A 15871-nucleotide genomic window follows, 5' to 3' on the forward strand; every position below is an offset into this window, starting at 1 on the left:
CCCCTTGGGAGAACATAGTTCTGTAGAAAATAGGGCTGTTCAGACAAGCCTGCCAAGAGAGGCTCTTGCAGCCCAGTGAAGGCACAATAGCACAGTAGCAAAGAACGCTCCAGCCACGGTGAAAACACGGACTATAATTGCTTCACGTCAGAAGGCTGCTCAGGCAAAGGCAAGTCCAAGTAGCCACAATTGCGGAGGGGTCATGTCGGAGGGAGCGTGACAGGAAGTGCTGGGACTTCTGTCTAAGCGATCGCTGTTAGAGGGCTATGGAGGCAAGTCTGTTCTCCAGCATTTCCCAGAGCTGGCTGGTCAACACGCTGTTATTACCACATTACACAGATGACTAGATTAGTCAGGGCAATTTAACCCGTAGGAAGTGGCAGCTCACAGAACTAAGATTTCGACCACTTGAATGCACACCCATAGACACCCTAGGTACTACTGGGTCAACTCACCCGCCCCCTCCCCGACACACACACCACACACACACACACACACACACACACACACACCACCACCACCACCACCACCACCACCACCACACCACAACCCGGCCTGGGAAGCACAACACCAACAAACGCAAAGAGGGCCCTGGACTCAGCCGAAGCCTCCACTTTAGGACAACAGAAGAGAAAGAACATCATCCCTGTAGGACACAACCTGTAAAACTCACTAAGGTCCTAAAAAGGACTAAGGGTGTAGCTCAGCAGTAGAGCACTCAACTCTCATGCAGAAGGCCCTGGGTTCAATCCTTAGCACAAGAAATAAACTACTGAAGCTGGGGGTGGGGTGGGGTGGGGCGGGGGACAGAGACTGACATGACAGGTCATGACATGACCTTTATGGAAAAAAAATTTTTAATTCATTTTTAGTTTATGTTCATTGGTGTTTTGCCTGTGTCTATGTCTGTGTGAGGGTGCTGGATCCCCTGGAACTGGAGTTACAGACAGTGGTGAGCTGTCATGTGGGTGCTGGGAACTGAACCCAGGTCCTCTGGAAGAGCAGCCAGTGTTCCTAACCACTGAGCTATCTTTCCAGCCTCTATGTACATTCTTATTTACAGTTCGACTTATTTATTTTGTTAAGGTCCGTCAGTTCTCTTCTTCCACCACATGGGTCCTAGGAATAAATTCAAGAAGTCAGGTTTGGCAGCAAGTGCTTGTACCCACTGAGTGACCTCATCACCCCTAAAAACTATATTGTTTAAAGAGACAGAATTATCATCGGTCCTACGGAGCACTGTAATAAGCCATATTAAACCATGTTGCATTGAGAGACTTTCTATCGGCTGCTTATTTGCTGCTTATACTCATTATATACACAGAAAAGTCGTCTTCACTACAGAAATTCTCAAATGTGTACAAGGGATGTGCGGATAAGGAGATCACAACATTTAATTGCCAAAACCTGAGGAGGGGGATATGAGACTTTTGCCTCAAAAAGAAACAAGCAAGCAAGCAAACCAAAATGGAGAAATCAGTCACTATGTCTACCAACAGGGACTCTTACACAGTATTGTGGGACATTCATAATCATCATAAAGGAAGAGTTGAGGCTCGAGGAACACCTCATGAGGCAGACGGCTAAATCATAACACCCAGGGCTGAAGACGGAGCTCAGCTGGCAGAGAGCTTGCCTAGAATGCAGGAAACCCTGGATTTGATTCCCAGCGCTGTATCAGCCAGATGTGTGGCATACCCATGGCTCTAATCCCAGTGGAGGCAGGAGAACATGAAGTTCAAGCTCATCCTTGGCCACTTAGCGCATTCCAGGCCAGCCAGGAACACAGGAGACTTTGGGTTTTGTGGGTTTGTTGTTGTTGTTGAATTAGATGTATTTAATGTGTGTATGTGCATGCGTTCATGGTGCATGCAGAGGTCAGAGAACAACTTGTGGGGGTCAGTTCTCTCCTTCCAGCAAGTGGGTCCCAGGGATTGAACTCAGGTCGTCGCCAGGCTTGGCAGCAAACACTTTTACCCACTGAGTCCTCTGTGTGTGTGTGTGTGTGTGTGTGTGTGTGTGTGTGTGTGTGTGTGTGTACTAACTGCAGAGTACCTATCTGTTTAAATGCGCAAGGGTTTGTTTTAGGACAATAATGCAATATGATTCCAATTACGTAAAAAAACTAACACGTAGTTACATACAACTGGTGACAGGAAGACAAGCAAACGTACGAAATCATGGAGATTGAACAGTTTGGTGAATGGCCCTGAGGGAAGGAAATCAGGCCTTTCTTATTGTTTGCTTTCGTTTAGTAATGTATTTAAGCAGCATTCTGAGCTCCTCCTATCACAGATAGGTCCTTTCAGAAGCACAAGGACATAGACGTGAATAAGGAGACAGACTCCCTGCTCCTTCTTCTCCCACGCTCCAGCCAGGTCTAAAACCCTTGAGGGGACACTGCCACTCACCAAGGCAGCCCATTCCATCTCGGGACACCTTTCATTTCCATAAAATTGGTTTTTAAAATGTACATTATGCTAAAACCTGGCTTCTAATAACTGCCAACCACGGATCCTCAGTTTACTCCCTTGAGGTCTAAAGGGGCATCTCTCATCCTTTCTTTGAGCGACAGCCCTTCAGATATTTTCAGTCAGGGGTCCTCTCGCCCCCTCCATCTCTACACACTCCGCTCCACCCATGGCTCTCCACTTGCATGGTTCCCAGCCCTAGCACCTCCCTGCTTGCTTGCACCTAAGCGCTCTCCTTTTGTCTGAAGCCCCCACGTGAAGCTATGATCATGATGTTACAAGTGCCACCTAGTCCGAAAGAAAGAGAAGGTGAAACCGAAATCCATCGGCTTCAGCAGTCACGCCCTCACCCACCGCAACAAGCCAGTGGATCATGCCCCAAAAATACTTGTTTGGAAAAATGTGAACTATAGCACGGTGTGGCAGCACACACCTGAATCCCACACTTTGAAGGTGGAATTCAAAAACTTCCTCAAGTACGTAGTGCGTTCAAGGCCAGCAAAAGCTATTGGAGACTTTGACTCCCAAAAAAAGGAGGGAGGGAGGGAGGAAGCTTTGCTATAGAAATCAATACTTAGAAGACAGAAAGAATGTATCATCCGTGGGGTTTTCCTAAATGTTAGTTTATTGCTCCCAGGAATATGAATGTATCTAACAGAACCACAAATACTACTTCTTGAACTATGTGCTCTCATCCTTCAATGAGGACAAGGGTATCCTTCACCATGGAGTTTCCAGTGGCTACAAAGGTATCCAACAAGCAGCAGTGGTCCACTTCGAACTCATTAGATCTCAGTTCATGCAGATGCTGGGCTAGGTTAAGCCTCATGGTGTTCTATTCTCAGGTGCACTTGGGCAGGAGGTAACGGGAGGGCGAAGCCAAAGTCCGTCATGAAAACGCAGCTAAGGGGCGTGGCAGACTCTTACCTCACTGATACATTTGATCCTAACCATGATCCTAGCTCTTGCCATGAGATGTGAGAAAGACACTCATTGTTTTTGAGACAGGCAAGGAGACAGCGCCAACAATCCTGAAGTGAAAAGCCACAAAATCCCCAGTGAGCTGGACAGAGCTGAAACCCAAGCATCACTCGCTTTCCACCTCATCACAGCCCTGCCACGACTCTCACCCTTAGCAACAAATGTGTTACAAAGAAACTGTGAGTAAAACCACAGGGCATACATAAATCCATCCCCATCCCCTCTGCTTCCTACCTCCACGGAAGCTTCTTGGTCAAAGTAGGGTTTCCCAAGCCCAGCAGTACCAACATTCTGGACCAGGTGAATTCTTAATCGTGAACATGTATTAATTTGCTTTCTACTGCTGTGATGAACACTGTGACCAAAAGCAACTTGGGGAGAAAAGGGTTATTACAGCTTACAAGTTCTAGGCCACCATGGAGGGAAGCCGGGGTAGGAGCTCACGGCAGGAACTGAAGCAGAGGCCACGGAGGGACACTGCTCACTGACTTGCTCCCTCTGGCTTGCTTAGCCTGCTTTTTATTACAGCCTAGGCCTAAGTGCCCAGGGGTGATACTGCCCACAAGAGCCTGGGCCCTTCCATATGAACCTTCAATCAAGACAATGGCCCACAGGCTTGCCTACAGGCCGTCTGATGGAAGCATTTTCTTGGCGGCAGTTCCCTCTCCCCAGAGGACCCTGCTCTGTGTCAAATTAAAACAAAAACAAACAAAAAACCCCAACTAACCACCACAGTGTTATTTGCAGGATACCTGTCAGAACGTCTGGTTCCTACCATGAAGACAACTGTAGCATCTCTAAATTATAACAACCAAAAGTGTCAGGTGTGGATGAGGCTACACCATTTACAGCATACCTTACCTGGTAACTCCAACTACCCACGCCACACTGTTGTTAACTACAAACGATCAAGACCCACTATTTTTCCTCCATCTGTTCCTCCGTGTTCATTGTTCCCTGCTATTGGAATTTGCTCAGTCTTTCTACATAGCTGACCTCCCTCCAGCTGCTTATAGCTCTTACTGGGTAGCAGCCCCTTGAGATTCATTCACAGTCTCTGGGTTACTACACCTGACATCTGTCAATCAAAGGTAGAAAACTGACTGACCCCTGTGAGGAAAACAGGGATAGACTTCGTCTTTCAGAGCTGGTGTCATCCTCATCCGTCCCAGTCACAGGTATGAAGGGCTGGCTGGCTACACAAGCAGGAGAGCAGTCCAGCCCATTCCCCTGATGGGAAAGAAGGGTCCGGAGGTGGGGGGGAGGCGGGGAGCAAGCACCACTTACCCTAATCCTTTCCTCCCAGGCAGAAGCGAATGCTGACTGACACAGCTGAGGACTGAAAGGTCCACGGTCAACAACGTTACAGAGCCAGATGCTAACCACCTGGATAGGCGTTTAAGGGGTTAGAAAGGAAAGTCTGGAAGTTGTTAGAGGAAAATTAAATATTTCATTGAAGTGTTCTCTAGTTGTTAAGGAAATGCTGAAGGGGATGAAGGTCAGTTATTAGTATTTTAAAAGATTCCATTTCAACATAAGGTCCCTCCCAGCCAATGGGAAGTCTGACAGAATTAAAAGGCGGTGCCGAAGTGATCCTTAAGGAATCACTTTCCTTAAGTCGGAGGAAGTACTGCAAGACTTTTGTGGTTTTTATTAAGTTCCCCAAGAACAGTACGCCAGCCTTTAAAACAAACAAACAAAAAACCGTATCAGTCATTTCTTCTGCTTCTGCTTGTGCACAGGTGGCCCTCGGGGAACTAAACAGTTCTTTCTCAAACAGAGAAAGGGATTCAAGAACCTCTCTAGTGTGTGTCAGAAAGTACAGCCAGATAGCCTTCAAAAACGAAAATAGAATGTATTTTCCTTTGTTGCCCCTGCTAAGCAGAACCCCGTGATTTCTAAGTATTTATTAAACAGCCAGCCCTCAACTCCATTTTATGAGTAGTTTACCTACTCTTATTTCATTTTTTTTTTCTTTGAATGTTCTTAGATTTAAACAAAAACAACTTAGGTGAAGGAGAATGAATCACTTCTTGGCGACAGCCGATTACCCAAAGCTGTATTCCCATCACGCAAACCTAAATAATGAACTTTCGGACGTGTCTGTTTGAGATACATGCTGTTTTCTTAATGAAAACTGAATTTGGAAAGACTAAAAACTTCACCAGTTCCAGGCGTGGTGGCGCACGCCTTTAATCCCCTGGGAGGCAGAAGCAGGCGGGTCTCTGAGTCCAAGGCCAGCCTGGTCTACAGAGGGAGTTCAGGGACTGCCAGGGCTACATAGAGAAACCCTGCCTCAGAAAAACAAAAAGCAGTAACAACAACAAAAATCTTACTAGCAATCATCTGTAAATCACCCCCCACCCCGCACGCACCCGTGCCTTCAAATACCAATGTCAAATGAGTTTGAAATAACAGGAGAATAAACCGTATCATTTTTCTCAAAATATCATGGGAATGGAAGATATAGGGCCTGAAACTGCTAAGTGGTTGACACAAAAGACTACTGATTTAAAAGCAATCTGTTGTACCCTGAAATAAGCTACAATAACAAGGAAACCTATGAAGACTCTACATTGTCATGCAAATTAAAATACAATTAGTAATTTAATTTCTGTGAAGTACTACACAGACTGTGTATCAGTGCTATGCAATAAGAAAAGCTGAAAATTCGGGCTGGAGAGATGGATCAGGGGTTAAGAGCACCGACTGCTCTTCCAAAGGTCCTGAGTTCGATTCCCAGCAACCACATGGTGGCTCACAACCATCTGTAATGAGACTTGGTGCCCTCTTCTGGCCTGCAGGGAATGCTGTTTACATAATAAATAAATCTTTTAAAAAAGGGGGGAAAAAGCTGAAAATTCAGTTTATGCTATATTATTTGTGCTAAGAAAGGGTAAACATTGTGTATAAAATCAAATCCACACTAATCCAAAATGATGTCATATCCAATTGTCTCATGAGTCGTGACAGCAAGAAGCACCTGAGTTCATTTTTCCTCTGCTTGTGGCTTCCTCCCAGTTTGTGATAAAAGTACTGAAGAGCAAGAGAAAGAGAAGGCCAGCACAGCAGGGCAGAGAAGGAAGGCAGGTAGCCACGGGCTCCACACACCCAACTCTGAGCTCTTCAACAACAGAGTAAACATGAACCGCTGTTTGAGACTTCAGGCAGCCACTGTGAGAACCTGGAGAGCGAGTTTGCAATCCATTTCTCTGTTAGAGTTGGATGTCTGATTGACTCCACACTTTTCTATGGTGGGTAGCATTTAAAAAGGCAGGCTTTGGCTATCATTAAGTCTAGGTCAGAGTACAGCAAAAGAACTATTGGAAAACAAACAGAATAGTCATCACCCACAGAAAACTCCTCAAGGAGCATCCACAAAGTCCAAGTGCTTTGAATGCATCCCAAAATTACTATGTACCATGCAAAATTCTTTATTATACTAGATCCTGGGGAGAGGGGTACAGGAGCACAAGGGAATGCTTGCTAAGCATTCTTATCTCAACCATGAAAAGCCCTGTTGGGAAATCTAGCAGCAAACTGTGAGTCTCACAGGCTTAGGTAGAAAGAAACTCAATGGAAGGAAACCTGACTGCCCCTGATCCTCTTCTCTCCTACAGAAACCAAACAGTGACCAGAAAATGCTCATTTCTCTTATATTAATGAGGCAGAAAATCTAAAAAATATCTAGTTTGTCCTCATTATTCTAGAAAGACAGGATGGGGAAGTATCAAGAATCCTAGCTACTTGAGCCTCAGCTTTACTTGGGAAGGGACTCTGCCTGAATCTCATTTTGTAGATTATGACTAATGATTAACTAACTGAAGTTCTACTCTGCAGGCTGACTGCTGGCCACTCTGCACTCAATAAAATGTACCATGACCAAATACTGAAACAGGATTACATGTATTGCTACCTGAAAACAACACTGTTGTTTGAGTATTGTTGAGGATGGAGAAATAAAAAGTTCACAGTTTCCTCATGAACTTAAGACACACTAGGTCAGGCGATGGGAAGGTTTGGCAAAACCATCCCTCTCACCCACGACAGCAGCCAGACAGGAAAGCCAGAAAGGTTACCACAAAAATAAAATAAAAATTTAAAAGGCAAACAGGATTCATTGAGAAGAAAGTTCAGCAGTGAGCTAGTATATTGGCATTTCCTGGATCTATTCCAAGGATGGATGGGAACATTTGGGGATGGGGTACAGTTACATCCAATACTCAGTGATTAATACATATATTATCAAATGAATTTTATGCGCTGAACTCTTCAGAGCATGGGTCACACAGATTTACGAACTCTCCAAACTGTCTATAAATCGTGAGGTCGGCGACAGGGAAAGACCAGACACAGTACAGGTCTCCAGGGTGAATAAGACTACCGCCATTTTGAGACTGTCAAAATGACATTGATGTGCTTTCTGATGTCTCTGATGACATCTTTGTCCAGTCAATCAATCTTTGGGTTTGAAAATCAAAACATATCTTAACACTGGACTCAGATCCTGTTCCTAGTGCTGCAAGGAACATATTTTGCTACCAGAAATAGGTCTTGGGAAAAGACACCCTTGGAAAACATTGCGATTCTTAAATTCCTGAAGTCAATAGCTCTCATCAAGGAACCAAGGAGTCTTGGGGGAGGGAGGGCTCTGTAAAAATAAAATGGGAGAGGCTGATGTCTGGGATCGAGGTTACCTGTGTCTAGAAAGGACCTGTCACTTGAAGTAGTGTATGTTCAAACCTAAGAGTGCTGCCTGCTCCATGCACCAGACTACAGAGAACCCACAGCAATCTGAAACAGTCTAGAACCGGCAAAGATTGCTGCTTACCACCTCTGGCCGCTTTTGGCTTGCTGGTTTTGTGTGTGTGTGTGTGTGTGTGTGTGTGTGTGTGTGTGTGTGTGTCTTTCACGCCTATGCTTGTAAATGTGTAAGATAGGAAAACAAATCAAAATCAGCAAAGCCCTCATTAGATTGTCCCCTTAACCCAAGCCAGGCAGAAAGAATCAATCGATATTTAGTACTTTGGACATATTGGTCCTAAGAAGGTAAACAATAGCAATAAAACAGAGAAGAATCCTATTCGCTTTTATTTTTATCATCACTGTGGTTTGGCTGTGCTTGATCATTTTTCTTTAGGGCTTTCCAAATAGTGAGTCCAATCTGAGAACTAAATTTAATTGCTCTGTGCCTCACCGGAGTACCACTATAATCCAGCAGTCAATTCGAGAAAACGAAGAGGCACATTTTCTTAGCAACCAGTCTTGAAGGGTTTTTTTTTTTTTTATTTCATAGATAGGCTAAGCTTAAAGTATTTTTCCATTTTAGAAGCGGATGTGAATTCTGAAACTAATTATTTTACAGGAAAATTTAACCCGTAAAGGATGGTTATGATGCTAATCTTTCTCTCTGTGCACAGAATCTACACACAAGTCTTTGCTTGGGATTAAAGCAGTTTATTTTCATTCCACTCATCACATGTACGTCATACGGGCACCCGTGAGATGCTTACGATTCAGGAGAAGCTAGAATATAGTGTTTTGCACATGGCTTTGATATTTCTAGAAGTCAATAAGCTAAATTATTGAAAACTGACAGAAAAATTTGATTTTCAGGCAATCGTTTTTCACGTCTATTTGTTGTTAACTTACTAAAGTAGGATTCATTGCGAAATTTATAGCTGTTGTCTTCATCTATTCAAATAAGCTTTATATTTTCATTTTGAAGTTAAATCCTGGCTGGGGCGAGCTGCCTCCTAGGTAACCTCAGAATGCAGACTGGCTTCTTCTACCTGCGGGTGTCTTAACACAGAGGCGCCCCCCACCCGACCCTCCATCCACCGTCAAAGGATGCTAAGGGAGGACACAGCCCAGAGACAAAACTTTCTGGTCCCTAACTCTACTCCTCTCGCCTCTGTACCAGGTCTCTAAAAAGGACTGTGGCTTTTGTTCTACAGACGTTCAGTACCATCCGCAAAGGTCGTAAGCTGTGTCAGAAGACCGGAATTTTGGAACCTCACGCAAAAAGTCCGTTTCGATGCAATTAGGGAGCAGGAGGTGTGCAAACACTAAAGGGGAGTGGGGGGTGGGCAAGGATGGACTCCTCGATGCCTGGCTTATTCTATTCCAGCCTCGGGGTCGCTAAGTGAACCTCCCACGACTGAGGGCGAGGGCAGAGAGGGGGCTGGGGGACTGCTATGAACACCGGTGCCACCTGGGTCCCCCAGCTACAGTCAATACGCCGGTCTCGTCCCAGCTCAGGCTACAATCGGGAAAAAGCCAGTGTGGCCGTGGTTTGGAGCTTCCTGTTTGTAAGCGAGAAGCTCCCTAGAAGACTCTGGGACCCGGGTTCTTCCTCCCACCGCGCTGGTGGCCTGAGGCGGAGGAGGGGGCAGGGCCGGAGGCGCTGGGCGGTCCCCGGGGCTGCGCAGGGCCGCCAGGCGGACAAAGCACCTCCCGCTCCCTCCCCCACGGCCGCGTTCCAAAAGGGAGGGGAGGGAGGGCCGGAGGGGTGGGATGGAGAGGGAGGCCGGGGAGGGAGAAGAGGAGAGGAGGAGGGCGCTGCCGGCGGGACTGGGCTGGAGCGCGCAGAAGAGGGAGGGCAGGGAGGAGGGGCCAAGGAGAGCAGGGAGGAGGGAAGGATTCTTGAAGCCCAAGATAAACAAATTGTTCCTCTTCACGTGCGGGGTGGGGGGTGGGGGGTGGGGGAGAGCGAGCTCCACGGCCTCCCCTCCCCCACGCCGGCTCTTTGTCACCGCCCGCCCGCCCGAGCGCCCGGCGACACTGGCACCACCCCTGGCGCTCGGAGATCCGGAACGTGCGCGAGGCACAGAACGCACACGGAGAGGGCGTCCGGCGCCCGGCCCCACGCAGCCGGTGGAGGCGCGCTGGGGAGAGGGGGCGCGCTCCTAGGAGATGGCCATTACCGGGGCCCCGAACCCGGAGACATAGTGGGGGGAGGGAGGGCAGACACCTTTCCAAGCTTCCTGCCTCCACCTCCTCCTCTCCCAAGGAGGAAAGCTAGAGAACCCGGGAGAGGAGATAAGAGAAAGGATTCCACCCTCCGGGTTAGGGGTGGGATCGGCCCCTTCCTCCCCCCAGCACTTAAGCCATTGGCTGCGCACCCTCCCGCGAACCCACCCACCCGGCCATTTAAGCCTTTCTCCTCCCTGCTCCCCTCCACTCCTCCGGGCTCAATACCCGGTGCCTGAAAGTTGGCGGAGAGCGAGGTGGGGGCAAGTTGGAGAAGAAGATGGGGGACAGTTCCAAGCCTTGCGGCAGTGGCAGGGTCAGGGCACAGCCCTGGCTTCCTCGCTCCCACCCAGCCGCGTCCCTCTCGACCCCTGGCGGCTGCCCCACCTGCCCTGCCTGCCTCAGCCGCAGGTCTCGAGCGGCGAGCGCAGCGCTCGCGCGCCCCGCATCCGCGCGCGTCCCCACGAGCACGCGCGCGCAGCCACCCTCGCTCGCATCTCACCCACTTCAAAGTTCATTCACAAAACTCTCAGACTTTCCCAAGCCCAAAGGAGAGGAAGCTAGGGACTCTTCCTTTCCCTCCTAAGGGTTAAGGGCCTGGTGCCCACTCAGGATGTGCGACGGCATCAATTTCTCCCTGCAGCCGACGGACGTGATGAGAGGGGTGGGCGAAAGGGGGACCGATCTGGGGAGGCGCGGTGGCACGGCGAGAGGTGAAGGCGGGGCGCGGAGGGGAGCAGCGTGGTTTCTACTCCCGGGTTCACTCTCACTCGGATCCGTTTCTAAGACAAGGAGGGGGAAACTTTTCCTGCGCCTCACTCCAACGCTCTCGAAGCTCCCTCCTCCCCTTGCAGTCGTGACTGGCTTCTTTCTCATCCCCTCCTCCCCAAATCTGACAACCCTGACAGATTAACAGGTAGCGGCGTCAACGACAGCGTTTACCCTGAGAAAAGTTGACGTTAACCCTTCGGCTCCATCCCACCTCACTCACCCCCGGTGCAAATCAGACCCTCACACCCCCACGCCAGAAACTCCACGCCCCCGACCCCAACGCGCGCCCCAGTGCGCCCTCACCATGATCAGCGTGTGGTTCCTCTGCTCCGCCGAGGCAGCCTCCGCATCTTGCTGGGCTTTGCTCGGGTGCTGTTGCTTGCCGGTGCCGGCGCCCGATTTCTTGGCCCTCTGCTCCAGGGTCCGCTGGTAGAGGCTCACGGTGTCCCGGCGCTCCAGCTCCAGCTGTTCCACCTGAGCCTGCTGATACCTGTTCTCGCAGTTGACGTGGTGCCGCCGGCAGCCCTCGATACGCTGCCGGAGCCGCTCGACCACCGTGCTGTGCTTGGGGACGGCCGCCGAGCCGCCGCCGGGGCCCCCGGAGCCGCCGCAGCCGCCGGCAGCGGGGTGATTGCCACTCGGAGCAGCCGGAGTGCTATTGGGAGTATTCACGCCGATCCCGGCCCCGCCGAGGTTGCTGCTCAGGCTGCTGTTGATGCAGATACTACTACCATTCGCGGCAGCAGCGGGGGCTGCGAAATCCCCCATCCTGCTCCCGGGGCACACTATTTTGGAAGAACTTTTTTTTTTTAATCCACCCCCCTATCAGCCTCCTCCTTGGGTCCAAGGATTAAAATAGTTTAAGTGGAACGCGGGGGAGACGCAAGCACATGGATGAAAACAGCGATCCCCACGGGGCGAAAAAAAAAAAGGGGGAGAAATTTTGGGGTGGTTTTTGTTGTTGTTTCCTTAAAAGAAAAAACTGTAAAGATCGAGGGAAGGAAAGAGGGGGTGTTATCTGAATACCATCAGACACCTATCAACAAATAGAATCCCAACAAACTGAGCCGGCAGCAGATAGGCTTGCAACTCAAGGGGAGATCCGCTCCTCGCCTGCCTCCTTTTAATAATCCATTATTTTCTAATAAATTCCAGGAGGTTTCCGGTGGTTGGCAAGCATTTTCTCCCTACGTACCGAAAAACACACCCCATGTACACACACAAGCGTGTGCCTCCAGTGCGGACACGCGCGACATACACTCACTCCACGCCGCATCGGAAAACGGCGAGCTTGCTTATTGCATTTTCCTTCCACAAAAAAGTTTTGGTGTTTATGCCGCCCCGTGTTCTCAAAGTACTTTGGCTGCTCAGTTGCATTTCACAGGAGCCTAGACATCGAGTCCTCGGGCTGGGGCAAGTAAACACATGGACAGTCCGAGGCGACTGCAAAAGTAGATCGCTGAAGTCCTTTGCGAAACGCCGCGCGGAGAGCAGCCCCTAACGCTCGGCCAGGCTGCCGCTGCCGCCGCCGCCTCCGCCACCATCACAATGATCAACTGCTCGCCGCCGCCGCCGCCGCCGCCGCCTCCTCCTCCTCCTCGCGCTCCTCCACCTCCTCCTCCTCCTCCATGCCAGCGGAGTGATATCAGGACGCGCGAGCTCAGTAAACACGGCAGCGGCGGCGGCTGGAGGCCGTGAGACGAGCCCGGGGACCCGGCGCAAAACCCGGCCCGGACTCTCCCCGGGCGGGAGCGGGCGCGGCGCGCACCTACCCGGCTCCCGCCTCCCTCGCCACTCCCCCCGACACACACCCTCCGCCCTCCCCGTCCCCCAGCCCAGCTGCTCCCCAGGCTAGGAAGCCCGACCTGCCAGGAGGAGGGAAAGCAAAGATTGGGGGGGAAATCTCAGGAGTGGATCACCTTTTGACCCGTACGCGCGCACGCGCGTGTGAGTGTGTGGTGTGTGTGTGTGTGTGTGTGTGTGTGTGTGTGTGTGTGTGTACGCGCGCGCGCGTGAGAGAGAGAGAAGCGCGCGGTGCGCGCGTGTATGTGTGTGTGCGTGCGCGCGCGCACGAGCGCGCGGGAACGCGCCAGGCTGGCTGCGTTTCCTCCTGCCCAGCGAGAGGTATCCAGCGAGCCCAAGTTGTTGTTATACATTTATGCATTATATTGCAGAACTGTGCATGACCAGGCAGAAACATTGCAGCTTCCCGGCAGCTGTCATTCCCACCCATGTGGAACGAAAAAGGCAAATGAGTGACTTGTTTTTAAGACCCAGAGAGTAAGTCCTTGCTAGTGCTCACGAACTCTTGCTCAAACTCTAGGACCCTCTTAACCCAAATACTTAATTTTTTTTTTCTTACTACGTTTATTTATCTATTGGGTCGGGGGAGGCGACTAGTGCCTCAGCGCGTGTAGAAATCAGAAGCCAGCTTTGTGGAGCCTTTTTCTTCCTTCTAAGGTGGACACCGGGGTTTGAACTAAGGTTGTCGATTCCCAGGACAGTCGCCTTTACCTGCTGGAAGTCTCATCAGCACCAAAGTACCGAATTTTCAGTGAACAGAAATAAGCAGTGGAAAACAAAAACAAAAAAAAAACCTTTGGGATATTATTTATTTCTCTGCACATAACGACTGTTGTTATTAGAGTGATTATTGTTTTACTTCCCCTTGAAAAAATTAAAACCAAGCAAGCAGGGACTTGGAGGTGAGACTGAGCGTACATTTTAACAGACTGTTTTGAACAGTAGGTGCTAATGACAGCAGTAATTAAGGGCCCTTCGTAAATCAAGTGGAAAGATTGCAGATTTCATGCATTAGAACTATAGGGAAAGCAGCATTTCACAGTTTGTTGTGACCAAAACAAAAACAAGCAAAAAATAGCAAGCTAACCTTACTGCTGGGTCTATTTCTTCCTATTTCAATGGATTCACAGTAAGTACAACTGAAATGGAGTAGCAGCTTCAGAAAAGTCATCTCGAGATTCTCTTCGTTATCACAAACTATCTACCCAGACATTAGAGTATCTGACAAGCAGAAGATTCAAACACCCTTGGCTCAGACTTAACACCATCGCAGAGATATTTTTGCCAAAAAAGAAAGAAAGAAAGAAAGAAAGAAAGAAAGAAAGAAAGAAAGAAAGAAAGAAAGAAAGGAAAAGAAAGAAAGAAAAGAAAATTCAGGAATTGCTAGTACTTCTGGGATCAGAGGTCTGCATGAAAAGGCATTTTGTGTTATCTCAACAAATCAATGAATTTTGGAGGGGGGGGTGGAGTCAAAACACAGCCATGTTTTCTAAAGTACCCAGGAATGAAAGAACTTTGGACCTTATTATTGTGTGACAAATTTTTTTCCTGGGGAGATGCAACACCCATGCCTACTCATCCCAGATAGTGAACCCACCACAGACCAACATACAGACACCACCAAAGTCCAACTTGGTGAACCAATGAGTTTTATTGGGGTTACTTACAGGAGTATGGGTGAGGGGTGACTTACAGGAGCAGGAATGACGCAAAGACAGATGCATCACCAAAGCCCACCCAACACAGGTGACACAGCTCACAAAGCTGGGAACCTGGAGCACACTGCACAGCCTGCAGGCAGCTCAGCAGGTCGGACCATGTCCTTTGCAGGTGCCTCAGTTGGACTAAACCTCTTCCATGTAGCGAGGCTGCTTTCTGCTTCTTCAAGGCAGCTGGTCTGAACCCAATCTGCTTGGCTTGTCTGAGAGTCTTTTGTACATTGTCTCTTCCTCAAGTCTGAGGTGGACTCTCAGCTTTTATATCTTACTCTGTGGGGGGGGGGGCAGTGAATCTGGTCAGTTTCAGGGACTTCCTGAAGCCCTTTTGAGGTATTTATCTTCCTATCTAAGGAGCTTCCCCTCCAGGATGGAATGTTTCAATATCAGAGGAAACTGTTACACACTTATGCATTAGGCATGAGGTCTGATTTAAACTCTCGTCATTTCTTGGTTTTGCTGATTAGCAGAGATGCTATTTCTAACCTCATAATATCAGCGATCTGGAGCTTTAGTTTTCTTTCGTTAATCAGGTCTATACGATGAACTATATCTTTAACATCCACTAAATTATTTGGCTTTTTAAAAAGGGGAAGCAAATTATTACTTATCTTGGCGGAAAACCTGTAAGAGGTAAAACCTAGGGTCCAGAGGATCTCTTGTTAAAGTCAACCTTCCTTTTCTAAAGTCCATCTAATTAATACACAGTTCCTGGGTCAGAAATGCCCCCTCGGTGTCAGCCAGAAAACTAATCTGAGGGGCTTCCCCCTGGCTCAGCAGTGAAGAGCACTTACTGCTCCTGCAGAGGACCAAGGTGTGGTTCCCAACACCCTCCTGGCAGTTTACAACTAGGCTCTAGACTCAGTTGCAGAGGCTCTGGCGCCCTCCTCTGGCCTCTGCAGTCACCAGACACACATGCAGTGCACATATATGCAGGCAAAATAAAGATAAATAAATACAATATTCAAGGAAAATTAAACCAAGTGAGTCACATTCAAAAGAATCCATTTGCAGTCTAAAAACGTGTAGAAAGTGAAATTACAAGAAAAAGCGATGAGCACGTAGCCTTCTGGACATACTCACAAAGAAGTCCGTACCCCAGGCAGCTCACGGCTTCACCGCAGAGGGGAGGCTGTGATTCTGCATGCTGACCTCACA

The 15871-nt window shown here is 48.9% G+C and overlaps 1 protein-coding gene across 2 annotated transcripts in view; it reads right to left on the reverse strand.

Moving 5' to 3' along the window:
* Maml3 (mastermind like transcriptional coactivator 3) overlaps positions 1-12967 on the reverse strand; it is a 434164-nt gene extending 421197 nt beyond the window's left edge. For both annotated transcript variants that reach the window (XM_052730179.1, XM_052730178.1), the window contains exon 1: positions 11499-12967. In XM_052730179.1, coding sequence (XP_052586139.1) covers positions 11499-11963 — 465 coding nt within the window. In that variant the 5' untranslated portion in view covers positions 11964-12967. The remainder of the gene's footprint in view (positions 1-11498) is intronic.
* Positions 12968-15871: the final 2904 nt, after the last annotated feature.

The sequence above is a fragment of the Peromyscus californicus genome, unplaced genomic scaffold, assembly GCF_007827085.1.
Source record: "Peromyscus californicus insignis strain IS unplaced genomic scaffold, ASM782708v3 Scaffold_9__1_contigs__length_137607984, whole genome shotgun sequence".
Classification (NCBI taxonomy): domain Eukaryota; kingdom Metazoa; phylum Chordata; class Mammalia; order Rodentia; family Cricetidae; genus Peromyscus; species Peromyscus californicus.